The 15,340-nt window shown below is 47.8% G+C and overlaps 1 protein-coding gene and 1 long non-coding RNA gene across 3 annotated transcripts; one reads left to right on the forward strand and one right to left on the reverse strand.

Moving 5' to 3' along the window:
• Positions 1–216: 216 nt before the first annotated feature.
• OAZ1 (ornithine decarboxylase antizyme 1) lies at positions 217–4,291 on the reverse strand. The gene is given in 6 exon segments (XM_075444332.1): positions 217–646; positions 781–866; positions 1,370–1,542; positions 1,673–1,759; positions 1,761–1,818; positions 4,091–4,291. Coding segments are annotated over 6 exon segments (651 nt in total). The 5' UTR covers positions 4,207–4,291; the 3' UTR covers positions 217–515.
• A 340-nt stretch (positions 4,292–4,631) lies between these two features.
• Positions 4,632–8,665, forward strand: LOC142364573 (uncharacterized). Of its 2 annotated transcripts, XR_012766292.1 has the most exons (4): positions 4,632–4,677; positions 5,979–6,028; positions 7,924–8,089; positions 8,585–8,665. It is a non-coding gene; the product is annotated as an uncharacterized LOC142364573 (long non-coding RNA). The 2 variants fall into 2 exon arrangements; XR_012766291.1 differs by lacking the exon at positions 8,585–8,665 and having other exon boundaries at positions 7,924–8,115.
• The last annotated feature ends 6,675 nt before the right edge of the window (positions 8,666–15,340 follow it).

Below are 15,340 nucleotides of genomic sequence, written 5' to 3' on the forward strand. Positions count from 1 at the left end.
CTAATTACCAGTGGAAACAGACAGCCTGCTAACGATTTCACCAAAAGCTGGCTTTCACAGGATTGCCAGGTTATTTCCAGTCCTGGTAGATCGCAGCCATGAGTTCCAGTCAAGCAAAGAATGACCAACGCCTTTCCGTACCTGCAGCTTTAATGGTTGAGGCAGTTCCAGAGCCACCTCTCCAGAGTGCAAGTCTTAAACAGCTTAAACCAGCAATAAAAAGTAAAATATAAATTTTTATTTAGAATTAAAGCAAATACTTCAGTATCACAAACACAGTATTACACTTCAAGAAATATACTGCTAATTTGGAGGGAGCATTTATTTGCACAACCACAACATGCGCACAAATCCAGAAAAAGATGTGGAGTCTGAAATTCTCAACATCTCACCGCCAGAGCAGTTGGTCACAACGTTTCATACAGAGTTATATGTACTGTAATAGATGTTGACAAAATTTCTACAGAATCATCTTTATAGACAACAAGAAAGCTCTAAGAGGCAAACATTGCAATCTATTCTTCTTCTGATGAGTCTCTCTCAAAGGTGTAGGCCATGAAGCAAGCATCTGGTCTCTTGGGGACAAGGGGATGCCCTGGTCTCACAATCTCAAAGCCCAAAAAGCTGAAAGTACGGAGCAATGCAGCTAGGGGAAAAAAAAAAAAAGCAGAAAACAAGTTTCATCCATTTGATACTGTACAACAGTTAAAGCATCCACCAAAACCAACTTCAAATGCTGCGTTGGTACCTCTAGAGACAGTGCTACAAGTTCACACCTACCTCTATCATCTCTGTTCTTGTGGAAACAAATGAACACATGATCAACTCGAAGCTGTTCCTCAGCAAACTCTAGAAGAACTGCAAAACTACAAGACAAACACAAGGTGTTCAATGCACATGAGCCAGCACTTCCTTCAGAGATAGCCTGCAAGGCCCCGCGAGGCAGCGTGCACGTGAATTCACAGGCTTAAGGGGCTAGGGTTGGAGCAGATCCCCAATCCTAGGTGTAACTTGAGGGCAGAAATCTAAACCTTCAGTAACACAGAAAATACATTTTTCTGTTGCAGCTGAAGGGAGAACTACAGTGACAGACTCAGAACCAGGCTGGTGTTTTAGGTGGGTAAAGGTAGCTACCAGTGACTGAAATCACCGACCTTTTGGGTGGTTCTGCCTGATGGAACAGGTAGAAGCAGCCCTCAGACCAGGATCACTTTGTTGCAGCCTCTTACAAGGGAGCATCAAGCACCGTATTTGGACTTCAATTTCCAGAACAATGGAAGCAAACAACAGTGAAGTGTTACGCCACCCTACTGACAGGCCTTCAAGACAAGAGGTAAGTTAATCCGCAGCTGCATTTCATTCCACCTACCTGTCTTTGCTCCCTTCAGGCAGAGCACCACTGGGAATTTCTATATAGAGGTTGTTGTTGTTCAGCACTGCTCTCCAACTAATGTGTTTGGCATCTGTAAGCCTTGACTGGACATTCAGAATTCTTGTCCTGTTATTAGATGTTAGTTCTTCTGTTACATTCAGCCGATTATCCTGTAGCAGTAAAACGTGCAAAGTTATTTCCAATTCATTTTGGAGAAGGGATGACTCCCACTAATGGGCTTGAGGCAAGAAACGTATTCACGCTCACTATAGCAAGCTGCTTCTTATTATTCATACTCACCGAATAAAATAAATTAGCTGAAAGATTGTGATCCCTCTGACTATTCCCTCGCCCACCTGGGATCTTCAGGGGTGGGTGAGGGACATCAGGAGCACCACCGAGGCCCCGGACCGAGGTTACTACAGCAATTGAAGGGAACCCTGGAACTAGAAAGGGATCACAGTTAGAGGGGCAAACAGGCAGTATTAGACAAAGCCCTGTGAAGGTTTTAAATCTGGCCACCTGATCACTGTTTAAAAAAGTACCCGAAACCGAAGCAAAGGGAAGCCCTCCCACTGCAACCTAGGGATGTGGCAAGACAAAGGAACCTCCAGACCAGGGACAGGAACACTGCCTCGCGCCCAGACTCGCAAGGGTCAGAAAGCTACTCCTGCAGTATTCTGAGGGAACAACTAACTTGGAAATGAAAATACTCTCACCTTGAAGTGACCAGGGTGTATTTCTACACCAAGGCAGCAGTATGCTTGACCTGGTCCCACGAGAAGAACCATTCTATCACATATGCAAGACCCCATTTTCTCACCCACCTTGTTCTCCTAAGTTATCGGGAGTATACTGGCCCAGCAAGCTAGGGATCATTTTTCCCTGTGATATACAGCCCTTACACCTATATTACCTTATACCCTATATTACCTTAGAGCTCTGCGTCAGCACTCTTGGCTTGAAGTCAGAAAATTACATGACAATCTCACAGATGTCACTACCTCAAATGTTTTCACTTGAGCTCACCAGAGCTCCAAGACCCCACCTGAGCATTTGAAAACCTGCAAGCCTTTCTGCCAAATTCTTCAGAGCAGTTTTCCACTGCTCGGCTGACTTCAGTACTTAAGGTTAAGAACGTTCTCCTCTTGAGATGTGAACCAGATTTCTTGGATACGAAACATATTTCTTCTTAAGTTTTACCCCATCCATGTAAGCTCGCTTAAGCGAATAAGCCTCCCACTGTAGGAAGAGCAAGGGCTGTGCTGGCTGGCCCCTCCCTCTGCACCATCCTTCACCCTGCAGGCTCACTCTCGGGTTGCGTCATCTCAGCAGATGCAGCAATCGAGGCCCTTAGGGAAATTTTCACAATCGTCCTGTCTGCGAGTGCCAGCAGCCATTTGCAAATCCGAATAAACATGTACAAAATAATCCACCATTTTGCACAGTTTGTACGAGTTTAATTTTTTTTTTTAAGGAGCTTGAAACGTGATGAATAATCCCTATTAGCAAGGCACTGAACGGCCATATAGGTCAAATATTATACACTGGAAGGCATTAATAAGCATAGCAATTGCGAAGTTTTATTTTAAAAATTAAAATTTGCACTCCCTCAATTAAATGAGTCTTCAATCCATTATTTTAGGCTCTTTGAAAGACAGCCACTTTAGTACTATCATTAGATACTTATTTTACTTCAGAACTATTGTGGAGCTACTGATTCCTTATCACAAAGCCTTTAAGCGCCCTGTTCAGAAGCGTGCAGCCGCAATCCTTTATACAATTTCACCTTTCGCCCAGTGAAAGGCAGTGCGTAATGGCTGCCCACAATCCGCACTTGAAAATATATTTTAGAGCAATGTTTGCATGCACTTACTCCTCTTCAAAAAAAAAAAAAAAATCTTTAAACGGCAGTCAAGTACCAAAACGGCTTTCTAAAAAAATTTCAGAACTCCTTTCCTAGTTCACAGACGAGGTCTACCCACGGCTTCCTTCACACAAGGCAGACTGATGGCCTACACTTCCATCGCTCCACACCGGTCACCCTGAAACCCAGCATCTGTCGGGATTGTTTCATCTTTTGATTAAAACAAACAGCTAATCTTTTGATTCGTTTTCAGCTAACAGCTCTCCTCACGTCCTACTTCAGGCTCAGCACCCTCGACTAGCTTTCAAGAATATCTACGCTTACGTAAGGGGATAACGGCTCCCAATCCTTTGGTACCTGATCGCGGGGTTTTTTCCCCCGGGTAGGAAGAGGGCACCCGCGGCCCTGCCCCCAGCCCGTCATCCGGCTCGGGAGCGGCCGCGGGACCGGGCTGCGCGGGTCGAGGCCTCCTCCCCCGGCTCCGGCAGCGGACGTGGCACACGGCGGGAGCGGCCCGGCCCGGCGGCCCCTCACACCGGACCCACCCGGCGCTACAGAGCGCAGGCACCGCCTTGAGCGTTCAAAAAAACCTTTTCTTTCTGTTTTTCCCCCCTCTTCCCCCCCCCCCCCCTTCTCTGCGGAGGAGGAGGCCTGGCCGCAGCGCTGAGGCGGCGGCGCGGGCCGCCCCTCCCACAACCGGGCACCCCTCCCCCCCCGGTCACGGGGGAGGCGATCGGCGCTGGAGCGAGGAGGAGGAAGACGACGACGATCAGGGCTCGGGCCCTGAGGGGAAGGGAAGAGGCGGCGAGCGCCCAGCGGTGCGAAGGCTGAGGGAGGCCCCGGGCCCTCACCTGCTCTGTCCGGTACTGAGGCTCAGCACAGCGGGCATGATGGTGCTTTTATTCCCCTCTTTCTCTCTAGCGAAGCAGTGACTGTTGAGTATCCGCTGCAGGGAGGATTTCACCATCCGGCCGCTCTGGTCCGAACCCCGAAACCCTCCGCTGCCTCCCGGCGGCCGCTCTCCAGGCGCTGCTACACAAAATGGCGCCTCTGCCGCAGTGGGTCCTTATACACCCTGTCCAGGCCACGCCTCCCGCCACCGCAACGCCCCGCGGAGCTGGCCACGCCCCCCACCGGGAAAGGGCTCCCGTCCGGTGAACGGCCCGGTTGTCCCTTAGAAAGTCTCCCCTCCCATTGGCTGAAGGGAGCGCGGAAGGCGGAACTCCAGACTCTTTTTCTATTGGCTGGCAGCGTGAGGGGTTTCGCTATTGGTTAGAAGGGCGCCAGGAATCGGGGGGGGGGGAATAGCGGTCTCTGATTGGCTATCCCTGTTGTGGGTGGGCGGGGTTCGGCCGCCTGGCTTCGGTGCGGCTCCCCAGCCCTCACTTCCCTTTGAGCCCCCGGTTCGAGTCCCGCGTCCGCACCCCGCCTGGCTGAGGTAACCGGCGGCGGTGGGGAGGGGCCAGCCCCGGCTCCGCGCATGCGCCGGCCGGGGAGGAGCGGGGCGGTGGCGGGAGGGAGTGAGGCTGGGCCACCGGGCCGGGCGGCTGGGCGTGAGGGCTGCGGCGGGGGAAGAAGGACCGGGATCTCCGTACGGGCGGGCTGTGCGGCCTCGGAGCTGCCCGCTCGCCGGTGGAGGCAGCGGAAAGGCGGCGGCAGGGCCTCCTGTGGGGAGCATTTGGCCCGGGGGGCATCACTGCCCTCCCAGCTGCCGCGCGAAGCATTTTTCGGCTCGATGCTGAGAGAAACTTTAATTAAAAAAAATAATTAAAAACTCCCCCGAGTAGTGAAGGGGGTCCCTAAAAGGGTGGGCTGGGGTTGCGACACGGTGCTGGGGTGCCGGTGCTCCCACCTCCAAAGGTAACGTCTCCCAGTTCGCCCTCAGCCTGCGTGTGCTGCCGTGAGTCACGGCTTCGGCTGGCCGGGGAGCGGGTCCGTGGTGAGCTTGTAAACGGGAAGAGGCTTTGTGCCTCACGAGGATGTGAACAAATCCTGGTGATTTCCACGGCAGAATCTGGGCTGTGTCCCCACCCCCATAACGAACAGCCCAGCGCTCGGTGCTTCGTCTCCTGCGTGGGTTTGCGAGGCTTGGAGACAACGGTTGGGTCTTTCTGCAGCCCCACGGCAAGGACGGGGTCTGGGGGAAAGGATGCAAATTTGAAAAACGAACACCCTGCTTCTCTTTTGGACAATAGAGAGGAAAACAAAGGTTCATCCCTGGGGGGACTGGGACAATCTTCAAAATTCTTCTTAAAAGCAGCAAATGTGTACAAGAGGTGAATAGGTTCTAATTTCCGTGGCAGGAGATCTTTGAGCCGTTTCTGAACATTTCAGCCTATGGCAGCATGTTAGGTGAGACCAGCCCTCTTCTGCAAACCAAGTCAGAAGCACATCGCAGGAGTCAGGGCACATCCGAAGCAGTGGATCTTATCCTGTGAAAGCTCAAAATAACGATTTAAATGACGCTGAGTCCAGTTTGCAGTCAGGTATGCTTGGTAAATTAAGTGGTTAAAGGTGTTCATAGAGCCAAAGAAAACTATTAAAGATATGCTATAGTGATTTTCAAACTCATGGTTTTCTTAAAAAGAATTGTAAATGGCTGTACTTCTTTTTTTACTATTCATCTTGTCTACAACACACCTATTTTATGGCCTTCAGGTACCACAGCTGCATTTGGGCATTTTTTAATTTTGTTACTATCTTGCTTATTTTTAATTGCTTTAAAATATTCCCATCCAGGAGCTCTGAGCACGTGGATATCCCGTTGATTGGTTCCACTTTGCACAAGTGTAAGTGTATAAAGCCCCGCTCACCCTCTGTATCCCTAAACTGCTCTGATTGACCGTGATGGAACAGAGTGTGTTGCTAAAAGAAAACACTGTCTGTTCTCCTGCAGCATAGGTGAGAAGCCTGGCCTGGCCAGCAGCCAGTCACTAGTTTGGGGGTAAGAGGTACAAGAGAAAAATCCTTTTCCTGCTGCAGATATCTGCGCTTAGTCCCCAGAGCACAACAGAACTGAGACATTAGTGCTTGCTCTCACCCCGCTTTCCAGATCTGGCTGTTGGTTTACAGAGGGGAAGCTGACTGCCGTTTAATGCATTGCCCAGAGACCAACTTGAAACAATGGGATAGCTGCAATTCGGGAATATCCGGACCAAATGAAGCACATCAGAGAAGATTTGGCAATTCATGTTGTGCATGTTGGTTTAGAAAGGTTTTCCTGATGGGGGAATGAATGTGTTAGTCGATGGAATGACTGCCTTAGCATTTTGTGATAGGTTGCATTATTCCTAATAATAGCATTTATTATTTATGTAGTAATCCAGCTGTAATTCCTTATAATGGCACTGTGTCAGAGGACATCATGTTTACAGCTGCTTTCCTCTTCAGTGAGGCACTGGAAACAGCTTTGCCCTTTAGATGTCTGTCATCTCAGTGGGCCATCATTCCGGTTTACAGTTGAGTGACCTGGATAACGCTGTGCTGCTCTGTAGTCTGCAAAAAGCCCGATCAACCTGTTTTGGTTTTGTGCATTAAATATCGTGTGGGATTAGTTCCAGCTGCAGTTTTGCTGAGATAGCCTGGCTTCCAGTTCAGCAGTGACAGCGATTCAGAAATCCTTACAGAGAAGCCTCTGACTCACAATTTCAGGATTAGCAGCTGAGGCAGTTTGAGATGTTGCCATCTCCAGCTGTTTTTTTAACCACTGGTTTGCCGTCATTACCCTACCCGTGGCAGCAGAGTAGGCAGAAGCAGCTGTGCGTTGGTGTCTCAGTTGCTCCAGCTGCACTCCTAGCTTGGCATCGCAGTCTAAACCCGTCTCAGTCCCTGGTATTATCTAACACGCTGGGCAGTGAACCGAACAGCGGATGTGTGGGCATCCGTTCCTACTTGCCCGCGTCTGCTGTGATGCAGTAGCTTTCAACACAGAGGCAAAATGGACAATTGCAGATAGGGAACCTCATCCCTCGAAGTCCTGAGGCTCTAGTTTATCTCACATCCTGTGCTGGTGTCTGCAAATATATGATCCAAGGGCCCCTCATTCCACTGGCTCCCAGCTGCCACAGCCTCCCCATCTCCAAAAAATACACGTGGCAAAGGACTGGCGTAGTCCCCAAAGCAGGAGATGCCGCAGGGAGCTTTGGTCAGTTGTCTCCTCAACTGCTTACTGAAGGCTTCGGAGGAGCCCGTGCAACGAGTCCCAGTTGTTCTGTGTTCTTACACAGGCAATTAGGCTGTATGAAATGACCTGGGAAAATAATCTTGTACAGTCTGAGTTACTCAATAACCAGACCTGTTAACAGGGAAAGTACAGAAGAACCAACACACTACATTCCACATTAGGAATCGAAGTTTAAATTGTTTCAGGTTGAGGAAAGTCAAGCAGTTTCATTTTCTAGAATTTCCTTTTTTAGCTTGTTTCAGCATGGTTTTCAGCTTTTTTTTTTTTTTTTTTTTAACAAGAGGTCTCAAACATTAGTCAAAATCACCAGTTGATGATTCTTTGTCAAGCTTTTATAGTTTTCGCTTTCTGAAAGATACTAGATTGGAAGAAGAGTTTGTGGCAGCACAGGACTAAGTTGAAGTCAAATTCAAAACTGGTAGCTGATGTAAATAGATGTTAGGGCAAGACATGGGCAGGATAAGTAACTGTATGTCTTTCCTCTTCGTTGTCTGTTTTCAGGTTTGCAAGTGTTCGTGGTCAGACGACACAAAACTAGTGCTTAGACAGATGTACGGGACCTGCAACACTCGTAAGACTTGTCGGTTCTGAAATCCTGCACGTTGACACCATAGTTGTATCACATCTTTTATTTCGAGAAGGAAAGATAAACTGTTCTGTTGTTCAGGTGATTAAAACATAACTAAATAACATGGCTGCAAACGTTAGTGCCTTGGTGTGTTTTTCTGCCACTGAGGTGGTTATTGGAGATTGGGCTGCTGCCGGCTTCATTGAAGCAGCTCCTGCGTCCGTGTTCTAGAGGAGTAACAAAGCTCCAGTGAAGGTGAATGGAAAAAAACCCGGTATTTGACATGTAGCAGAAACCCCCAGATATTTTCTGCTTACCTGCCTCATGCTGTCATAGCTCTTGTTGAACGTGAAAATAGATGTTTATGATATTTAGCAGCTTCATGGGAATTAATCTCTCTCTGATTTGCTGACTAGGGAATTACAACAGAAGGAAAAACACAAGCTCTCTTTTAGGGAGTGTGCAGTCCTTACATAGCATTACACACTTAGTAACTCCCCAAAAAAGGTAAAAAAAGAAAAATTAATAAATTAATTGCACTAGGCTATACAGTCAAGTCATTCTGATTGCCTTTTCTCTCTATTTCCACTCCAGGAAGACTCTACTTGTTCTTACAGTTTTAAGAGTTATCTCAAGATGTAGCCAAGCACGAAAACAGGGCAGAATCTGAGGCAGAGATGTCCGTCATGATGTGTTTTCACAGAAATCATTGCATGTGATGACTTCTCCATGCTGTAATTTAGCCAGTTTTAGTCCCAGGATAATTTAAATGTTTGTCTTCATCAGCTCTGTGTGGAGAAGTACAGCAAAAGCTGGTGAGGTCACTATCAAAACACTGGACAGTGTTATTTCTAAACTTTCCAAGACCTATAGTTTATAAACCTTATAAAGCAGGGCTCTGAAGTCTACCCATCTTCTTCCTTAGAACTTCTGGTTCATTTCCTTACAGGTAACAGTTAACTACCAGTTATCTAATTTTAAGCGCTCCCCTACTAGCAACACTATTTGGTGTGTTAGAATCTATTCTGATCTTTGTGGGACAGGTAATTAGAACACGTTTTCTAGCTGGAAAACTCTCCTCGTTGTCATCCGTGCGAGAATGACTTGATTTGAAGGTCAGGTTTTCTGCAAGACCCACTTGTGCTGGAAGGATTGTGCATGCCGCTGCGAAGTTAAGCAGGAATTCTTAAATGTTTACCAGCACAGGGAAGAATTTCTTTTCCAAGATCTTTGTGAGATATTGAACTAGAAGAAAGCAGTCACTAGTGCGTCAGGCCAACAAATGTCTGTACTTCTTATGAAAGAAACTTTGGATCTCTGCTTTCTCACTTAAAAGCAGCTGGTATGAAGAGGACCATATATTGAATGCAGATGAGGTAACATGCTTAAAGTGCTTTAAAGTTTCGTTATCTGATTTAGGGGTGTAATCCAGCATAGTGCTGGTCACCTGGTAAGTGCTGGGTTGTTTTCTTTAAGTCTGCAGGATCAAACTTAGTGGGCGTTGCAGTTCAGTTTCCATCTAAAAATAATGTGGGGGTGAGGGGAAAAGGCTGAAGTGAAAACAGGAAATGTAGTCAGCTAGAGAGTGGGCTAGCCGCCAGCACGAGAGACGAGATACGGTCGGAGGATGGCACCTTTACATTTTGGGGGGAAGAAGTGTGCTTGAGCAGTCTGTCGTTACAGTTCTGTAATTTAAGAATAATGCTCCACAAGCTTGATTTTTGTATTGGTTTTTCTCTGGGTGTTACTGCCAGTTATGAACAAATGGTCACGAGGAATTCAGAAGTAGTTGCGAAACAACAAACTGGAAGACATTGCAACGTCCTCACTTCCACAAGCCATTTTCTGTTTCGGTTCCGTTGGGCCAGATGCAGCTCTCCCTCTGCTCACCCCCCCCAAGTAACGAGAGGTGACTGAGGTCCGGTTCTTGCAAAGAGTGCAATGTCACAGAGGGGAGTTCACCTCGGAGAGGAGATCGGGTGCTTTCCTGCCCCCTTTAGCAAGGGGGAGAGCAGTGGGGTGCGCAGCACCTCGCAGAGCAGGGTCCTGAACAAGTGAGCCCCCCTGCAATCACATGCAATCTGTATTTCGGTGCACAGCGACTTTCTGGAGTTCTTCTGTGAATATTTTCTTTCTCTAATGACCTCTTTCCCTCGCTTGCTTGCTGGAGCCTTTGTGTGGAGGATTTATTCGTTTATTGATTAGCCTCCTGTTTCCCTTAGAGGAGAGCTCGGCACCATCTGATGTTTCATTACAGGATGGGCCACTTTCACTTTTCGCTCGAGAAGCCGAGCTGGACGGCGTGGCTTGTTTTTCTTCGGTTCCTATTGTGCTTGGAGCAGTCAACCTTAGGGACGAGGAAGTGCACAGTACAGCTCGGCTTTTGTAACTCGTAATTTTGTTTGGAAACGTTATCAAAACACACAGATGCCAGCAGGATGAGCGTTAAGACCTGTGCAGAATCTGCTCTGTCAGAAACGAGTTCAGAGTCAGCTTTGCCTGCCTAAACGTTTCGCCCAGCAGCTCATTAAAATGGATATATTCAAAGGAGACTTCCCCCCCCCCCCGATTAGATCATTCCTGTGATAAGAGCATTAACAAGCATATTTTCCCGTAAATAAAATGAACCAGCCTCTAGGGCAGGGAAGGTTATTTAGCCTGCAATAAGTTACATGCCACGCTCGTCCTTTAGAGAGTTGCGAGTAAGGGAACCAGTTCACCCCTTTGCAAGCCTGCGAACGGCCTCTGACCAGCAGAACTGGCAAAGTGGGATTTCTCCCAGCTGCGCATTTGTTCTGCACGCTGCTTTGTTTTGGGTGTAATCCCCGTGGATTCAGCGCTTAGCAATGTCGCTGGCTGGAGCTCACCCGGAGCTGTGCGAACAGCCAGGGCAGCCCTCGGGTGCCGCAGGAGGGGCCGGGGAGGTGCTGCCCTGGTAGCAGTTGCTTTTGCCAGGCTGTTTGTCTGAGCTGCCTGTAGCCTTGTGCTTTTGCCCATGAGCTATCTGTGATTGAACCAATATTTACTCGTGGCTTTGTGTACCAAGGTAGGCAGCAATCCCTCTGAGTGAGAGTGGAGCTGGAGCCAGCCATCAGGCCAGCTTAGCAGCTCGGGTTGTTTACATTTTTTTTAAACATACTCTTGAATTTCAGGCTGGTGAAGGGTGGCAGCTTGACAGTTCTGGCGAGCCTTTACCCACGCAGCAGGCAGAGCGAAGGCAACGCAAGCTTCCCCTGGAGCATACCCCCTCCGACCTGCCCACCTGCCAAGCCTCTTGAGCCAGGAAAATGCCTCTGAGCAGCGGGTGGGGAGCCGACCCCCGACCCCCGCAGGCCTTGGCATCTCCCCACTGCTTGCTCTGTAAGCAACAAACTGAAATTTGAAGACAACCGGTGCAATCGTGATGTTTATAAAGGATTGACAGCAGACAGGTATCAAATAAGCCACCAGGTTGTCAACACACTTAGGAGTGGAGGCTTTAAATGAAGGCAGCTCTGTGTCATTGCTAGAATTTTCCAGTTTTCCTGAAGGTTTTTATTTATCGAGCCATTCTAGGTACAAATTAACTTGCCCTGCCTCCTGTTTGTTATTAACTCTAGAAGAAGCTGAGGTTTGAAGGGTTCATGGTTTACCCCGCTAGAAAGGTGTAACTCGGTGCAAAGCGCTGCGGTGTTTTCCAGCAGCACTCCTGAGAGCATCGTGATGGCTGTCCCTGCGTTTCCGAAGTAACCAGGCTTTAGGGGAGCTGTTTATTCCCGCGTGTCCTGCTGCATGTAAGCCCAGCAATCTCGCACAGACACGCTTAACTTGACCCATGGGGCTTCCCGCTGCAGAGCCAGGATAACCCAGGTTGGACTAGATGACCCACAGAGGTCCCTTCCAACCCCTAACATTCTGTGATGCTGTGAGTGCAAAAGCACACCTCCACGCAGAGCTGAGCATGTGCTCATAATTCTTAATAAGACCAACAGATTTCCTACAGTACTGGAAGATAAAGAGGTGGCATATGGAAGGCAAGAAACCTTGAAATTACTGTTCTGGATTGGACCGATGACCTAGTTAAGTTTGATTTCCTGCTTACAGTGACTTTTACCAAGCACTTCAGATGACAATCTGAAAACCTACTGCTTCAGAGTGTATGTGAAGAAAGGGAGCGGTTGTGATTGCAGAAAATATACTGTCTGGGCGGGAGTTAAGAATTGGTTCCGAAATTTTGTTTTGGGGTATTGTAGCTACTGAAGATATTTCTTCTGTTCCTCTGGAGATCTGATTGCTATAGCAATGTTTGTCCTTTCTTGGGTTGCCTAGTAGGGTATGTCCTTCTCGGATTGCAACGCAGATTGTAACGGTGCCCTGCCTTCTGGTGCTTCCCTGGGCTTTTGGTCTACAGCACATGAATTTCTTGGCTCGTGGTGCTTTATTCCCTGTGAAGTTTCCATGCGATGTTTGTTTGGCTTCACACACAGACACATCCTCGATCGCTGACTGCCAGCCGTCAGGCAGCAGTGGAAGCCAAACATCGTGTACTATCCAATTGTGCAGTCTCAGCCCATGTTCAGACTCATTGAGCTCGTTAGGGAGGAAAATGTAATCAGCTATCCTTCAAGGAACAGGATGTGGCAGGAAGCAATGAAAGTCAGCAGGTCAGTCCTTAACAGCTGTCAGAACAATGTACGCAGCACGGCAGCTCTGTAGTTCTGCTAAATCAACTCATGGGCTTAATGGGCTGGAGTACGCACGTTCAGACTGATCACCACAGAGATCAGTGTGTCATGGCAGCAGCAGCAGGTCCTACACCATCCCTGTGGTTGCTTGTGTTGATCAGACAGTGAAAATAGGCTCCGTGGTTTACATGTTTAAGCTTCCAGTGCTGCCCCTGTGTCCTTGCAGCCCTTGTGCTCCCCTCGGAGACTGTGACTTACTGCGCTGGTGTCACTGTGGGTTGGGAAGCTGGGGCAGGGAGAAAGGACCAGCCTCGGGCTGCAGAGAGGCAGAGCTGAGATGGGAACTGAAGAGGTCTCGTGCCTCTGCTCCCTTCAGGCTGCCTCGTCTGACCTCGAATCCTACCAGACTAGGGGGTTTAGGTTGCTTTTAAAAGTCTAGTTACCTCGAAGAACCTTTGAAATAAGCAAAGTGTTCTCTTGAACCTAAATTATCTTTCCTTATCCTGTCTCAACTCTCATTGATAATTCTCTTTGTTGCCTTTAAAAATATTTATGGGAGATTATTCTTTGGCAATGATAGTCATGTTTAGTTCTCTTTTCTGTTATACTGGGGTTTCAATGGTTTCCTGTTGTCTTGCTGTTTGGTATTGTTAGGTTTATGTATTGTGGGTTTTAGATTTTAAATGGGTTCAGAAATATGCTTGCTTGTGGGAAGCAGATATTTTTCCCCATGAACTGTTACAGAGGTCCCCGCAAGATATCAATTTTTAGAAAACTATGTTTTTTATCGTGGCATTCTCATGGTGATGCCGATTGACATGACCACCACGCTGGGCCTCTGCGCGGCTCTGACCACCATCGCTGCAGCTTGTGTCGTTGTCAAGCAACACCAACGCGATGGCACTGGAACATCACTGCTCTTGCGTCGTTACTCTCAGTGTCCCTGGGACTTCTAAAACTCTTTGAATTTTAATGACAAGCCTTTCCTCAGCCTTACATGCAAAGCAATGCAAATAAAGTTTAATAATACATAAGGCTTGGTTAAGCCTTCATTGTTCCAGTTCAGACTGTAATACTGCAGGCTGGGATCGGGGTGTTCAGACCTACATTAGTACTGGCCTCTCCGAGTCGCTGTGGGACGTGGAGGGCCCGTTGGGCTTGTGCTGGCAGCTAGCAGCAGTTCTGCATCCAGCCTTGAACACAAGTGGTCAGAGAGGACTGTGTCATCTTCATCTTGGTGCTGAGCTCTGTATCACAGATCATAACAGTTGCAGTTTCAGAAGGCTGTATAACCCATGCTCCTGCCCCAAAAAAGGATCAACTTTTCAGGAATCATGCCTGACAGACGTGTCTAACCTGTTCATAAAATGCTTCAGTGACAGGGAGGCCAACATTTCCCTAGACAATCCCTTCCAATACTTTTCTGTCCTTCCTACTGCAAAGTATTTGGGCTTTTCCCCCCTTAAATTCATGACTGCTATTCAGCTTTCTGTTACCAGGGGCAAGAAGACAGTTTCCCTTCAGTCTCTCCTCATTGTACGCATACAGGACACATTCAAACTCTTTTTCCTGGGCCAAAATACTTCTCACAGCAGTTCCAATGAGACCTTTTTTTCCATGACCTCCAGGTATAACAGCTGTGACACATTTGTTTGGAGGAAACTGTAAGATTAGGAAAAACAAGCTGTTCTTAATTTTCCTTGAAAATAAGTTATTGTTGTAGCCCTCCAAGATCCGTGCTCATTATAGTACTTTGAAAAGTTACCAATCTCAAGGCACACGCAATCCAAGGAAAGTCAGCTCGTGTATCTTCTTTGATTGACTTTTCATCTGGGAATATGTCAAGAGCTCTTGGCGCAGCTTAATTGGAACATCGAGCACTGGGACTTCCCCATGCTGCAAGGTTTAGCTGCCCAGTTTCAGAGCCCTACATGTGGTCTGCCTTTACTGATGGAGGCACAGGGCTGGGAGAGACCTTCTGAGTCAGATCCAGACCTTCTGTCCATGCATAGTCCGAGGAGCCTGTTCATAACGGTACAGTGCTCCAGTCTCACAGCCTCCAGTGGGACCACTGCCAAGGCCATTCCACAGGCTGAGTGCTCTGAGTTACAAAGCTTCTTTTTAATCCCAGTTATATTTATTTGTAGCCAATTTTTTTCCCAATTGGTTTCATGCCAGTATTGTCCTTATGCTTAAATAGGCGTCTCAGCTCTCTCTTGGGTGCTTTTATGTGTAGCAGTCCTACCCCTTCTGGCCTTTGTTTTGTTAGGCTAAGCAAACAGATCATCTTCTCTAAAAGCTCCCTTTCTCCTTGTTATGCTTCATGTCAAGGAAGTATCTCAGCCATCCGAAATCTTTCCCACGTAAGCTATATATGTAAAGCATCTCTCCATGACCATGGAAGTGCCATCACCTCTTAGCTAAAACCCAACTATTTATAAATGCATTTGCTGGATGTTGGAAAAGGAGCTAGAAAAGCCCACACATCCAAGCAGAACAAGAAGCAAAGAGCTTGACACATCTACTGGAGGGGGGGGGTGTGTGTTATAATTTGTCAAGGATGCTAGGGTGTTGCGCCTCACAAAACGGCTGTTGGAGCTCAGCACTGGATCCTGTGATTCATTTGGTTCTCTGCTTTGATGTTTTGTTGAAAGCCTTCTTCAGTGATCTGGCAGAGGGATACAAA

This window comes from Opisthocomus hoazin, chromosome 27 (assembly GCF_030867145.1).
Source record: "Opisthocomus hoazin isolate bOpiHoa1 chromosome 27, bOpiHoa1.hap1, whole genome shotgun sequence".
NCBI classification, from domain to species: Eukaryota; Metazoa; Chordata; class Aves; order Opisthocomiformes; family Opisthocomidae; genus Opisthocomus; species Opisthocomus hoazin.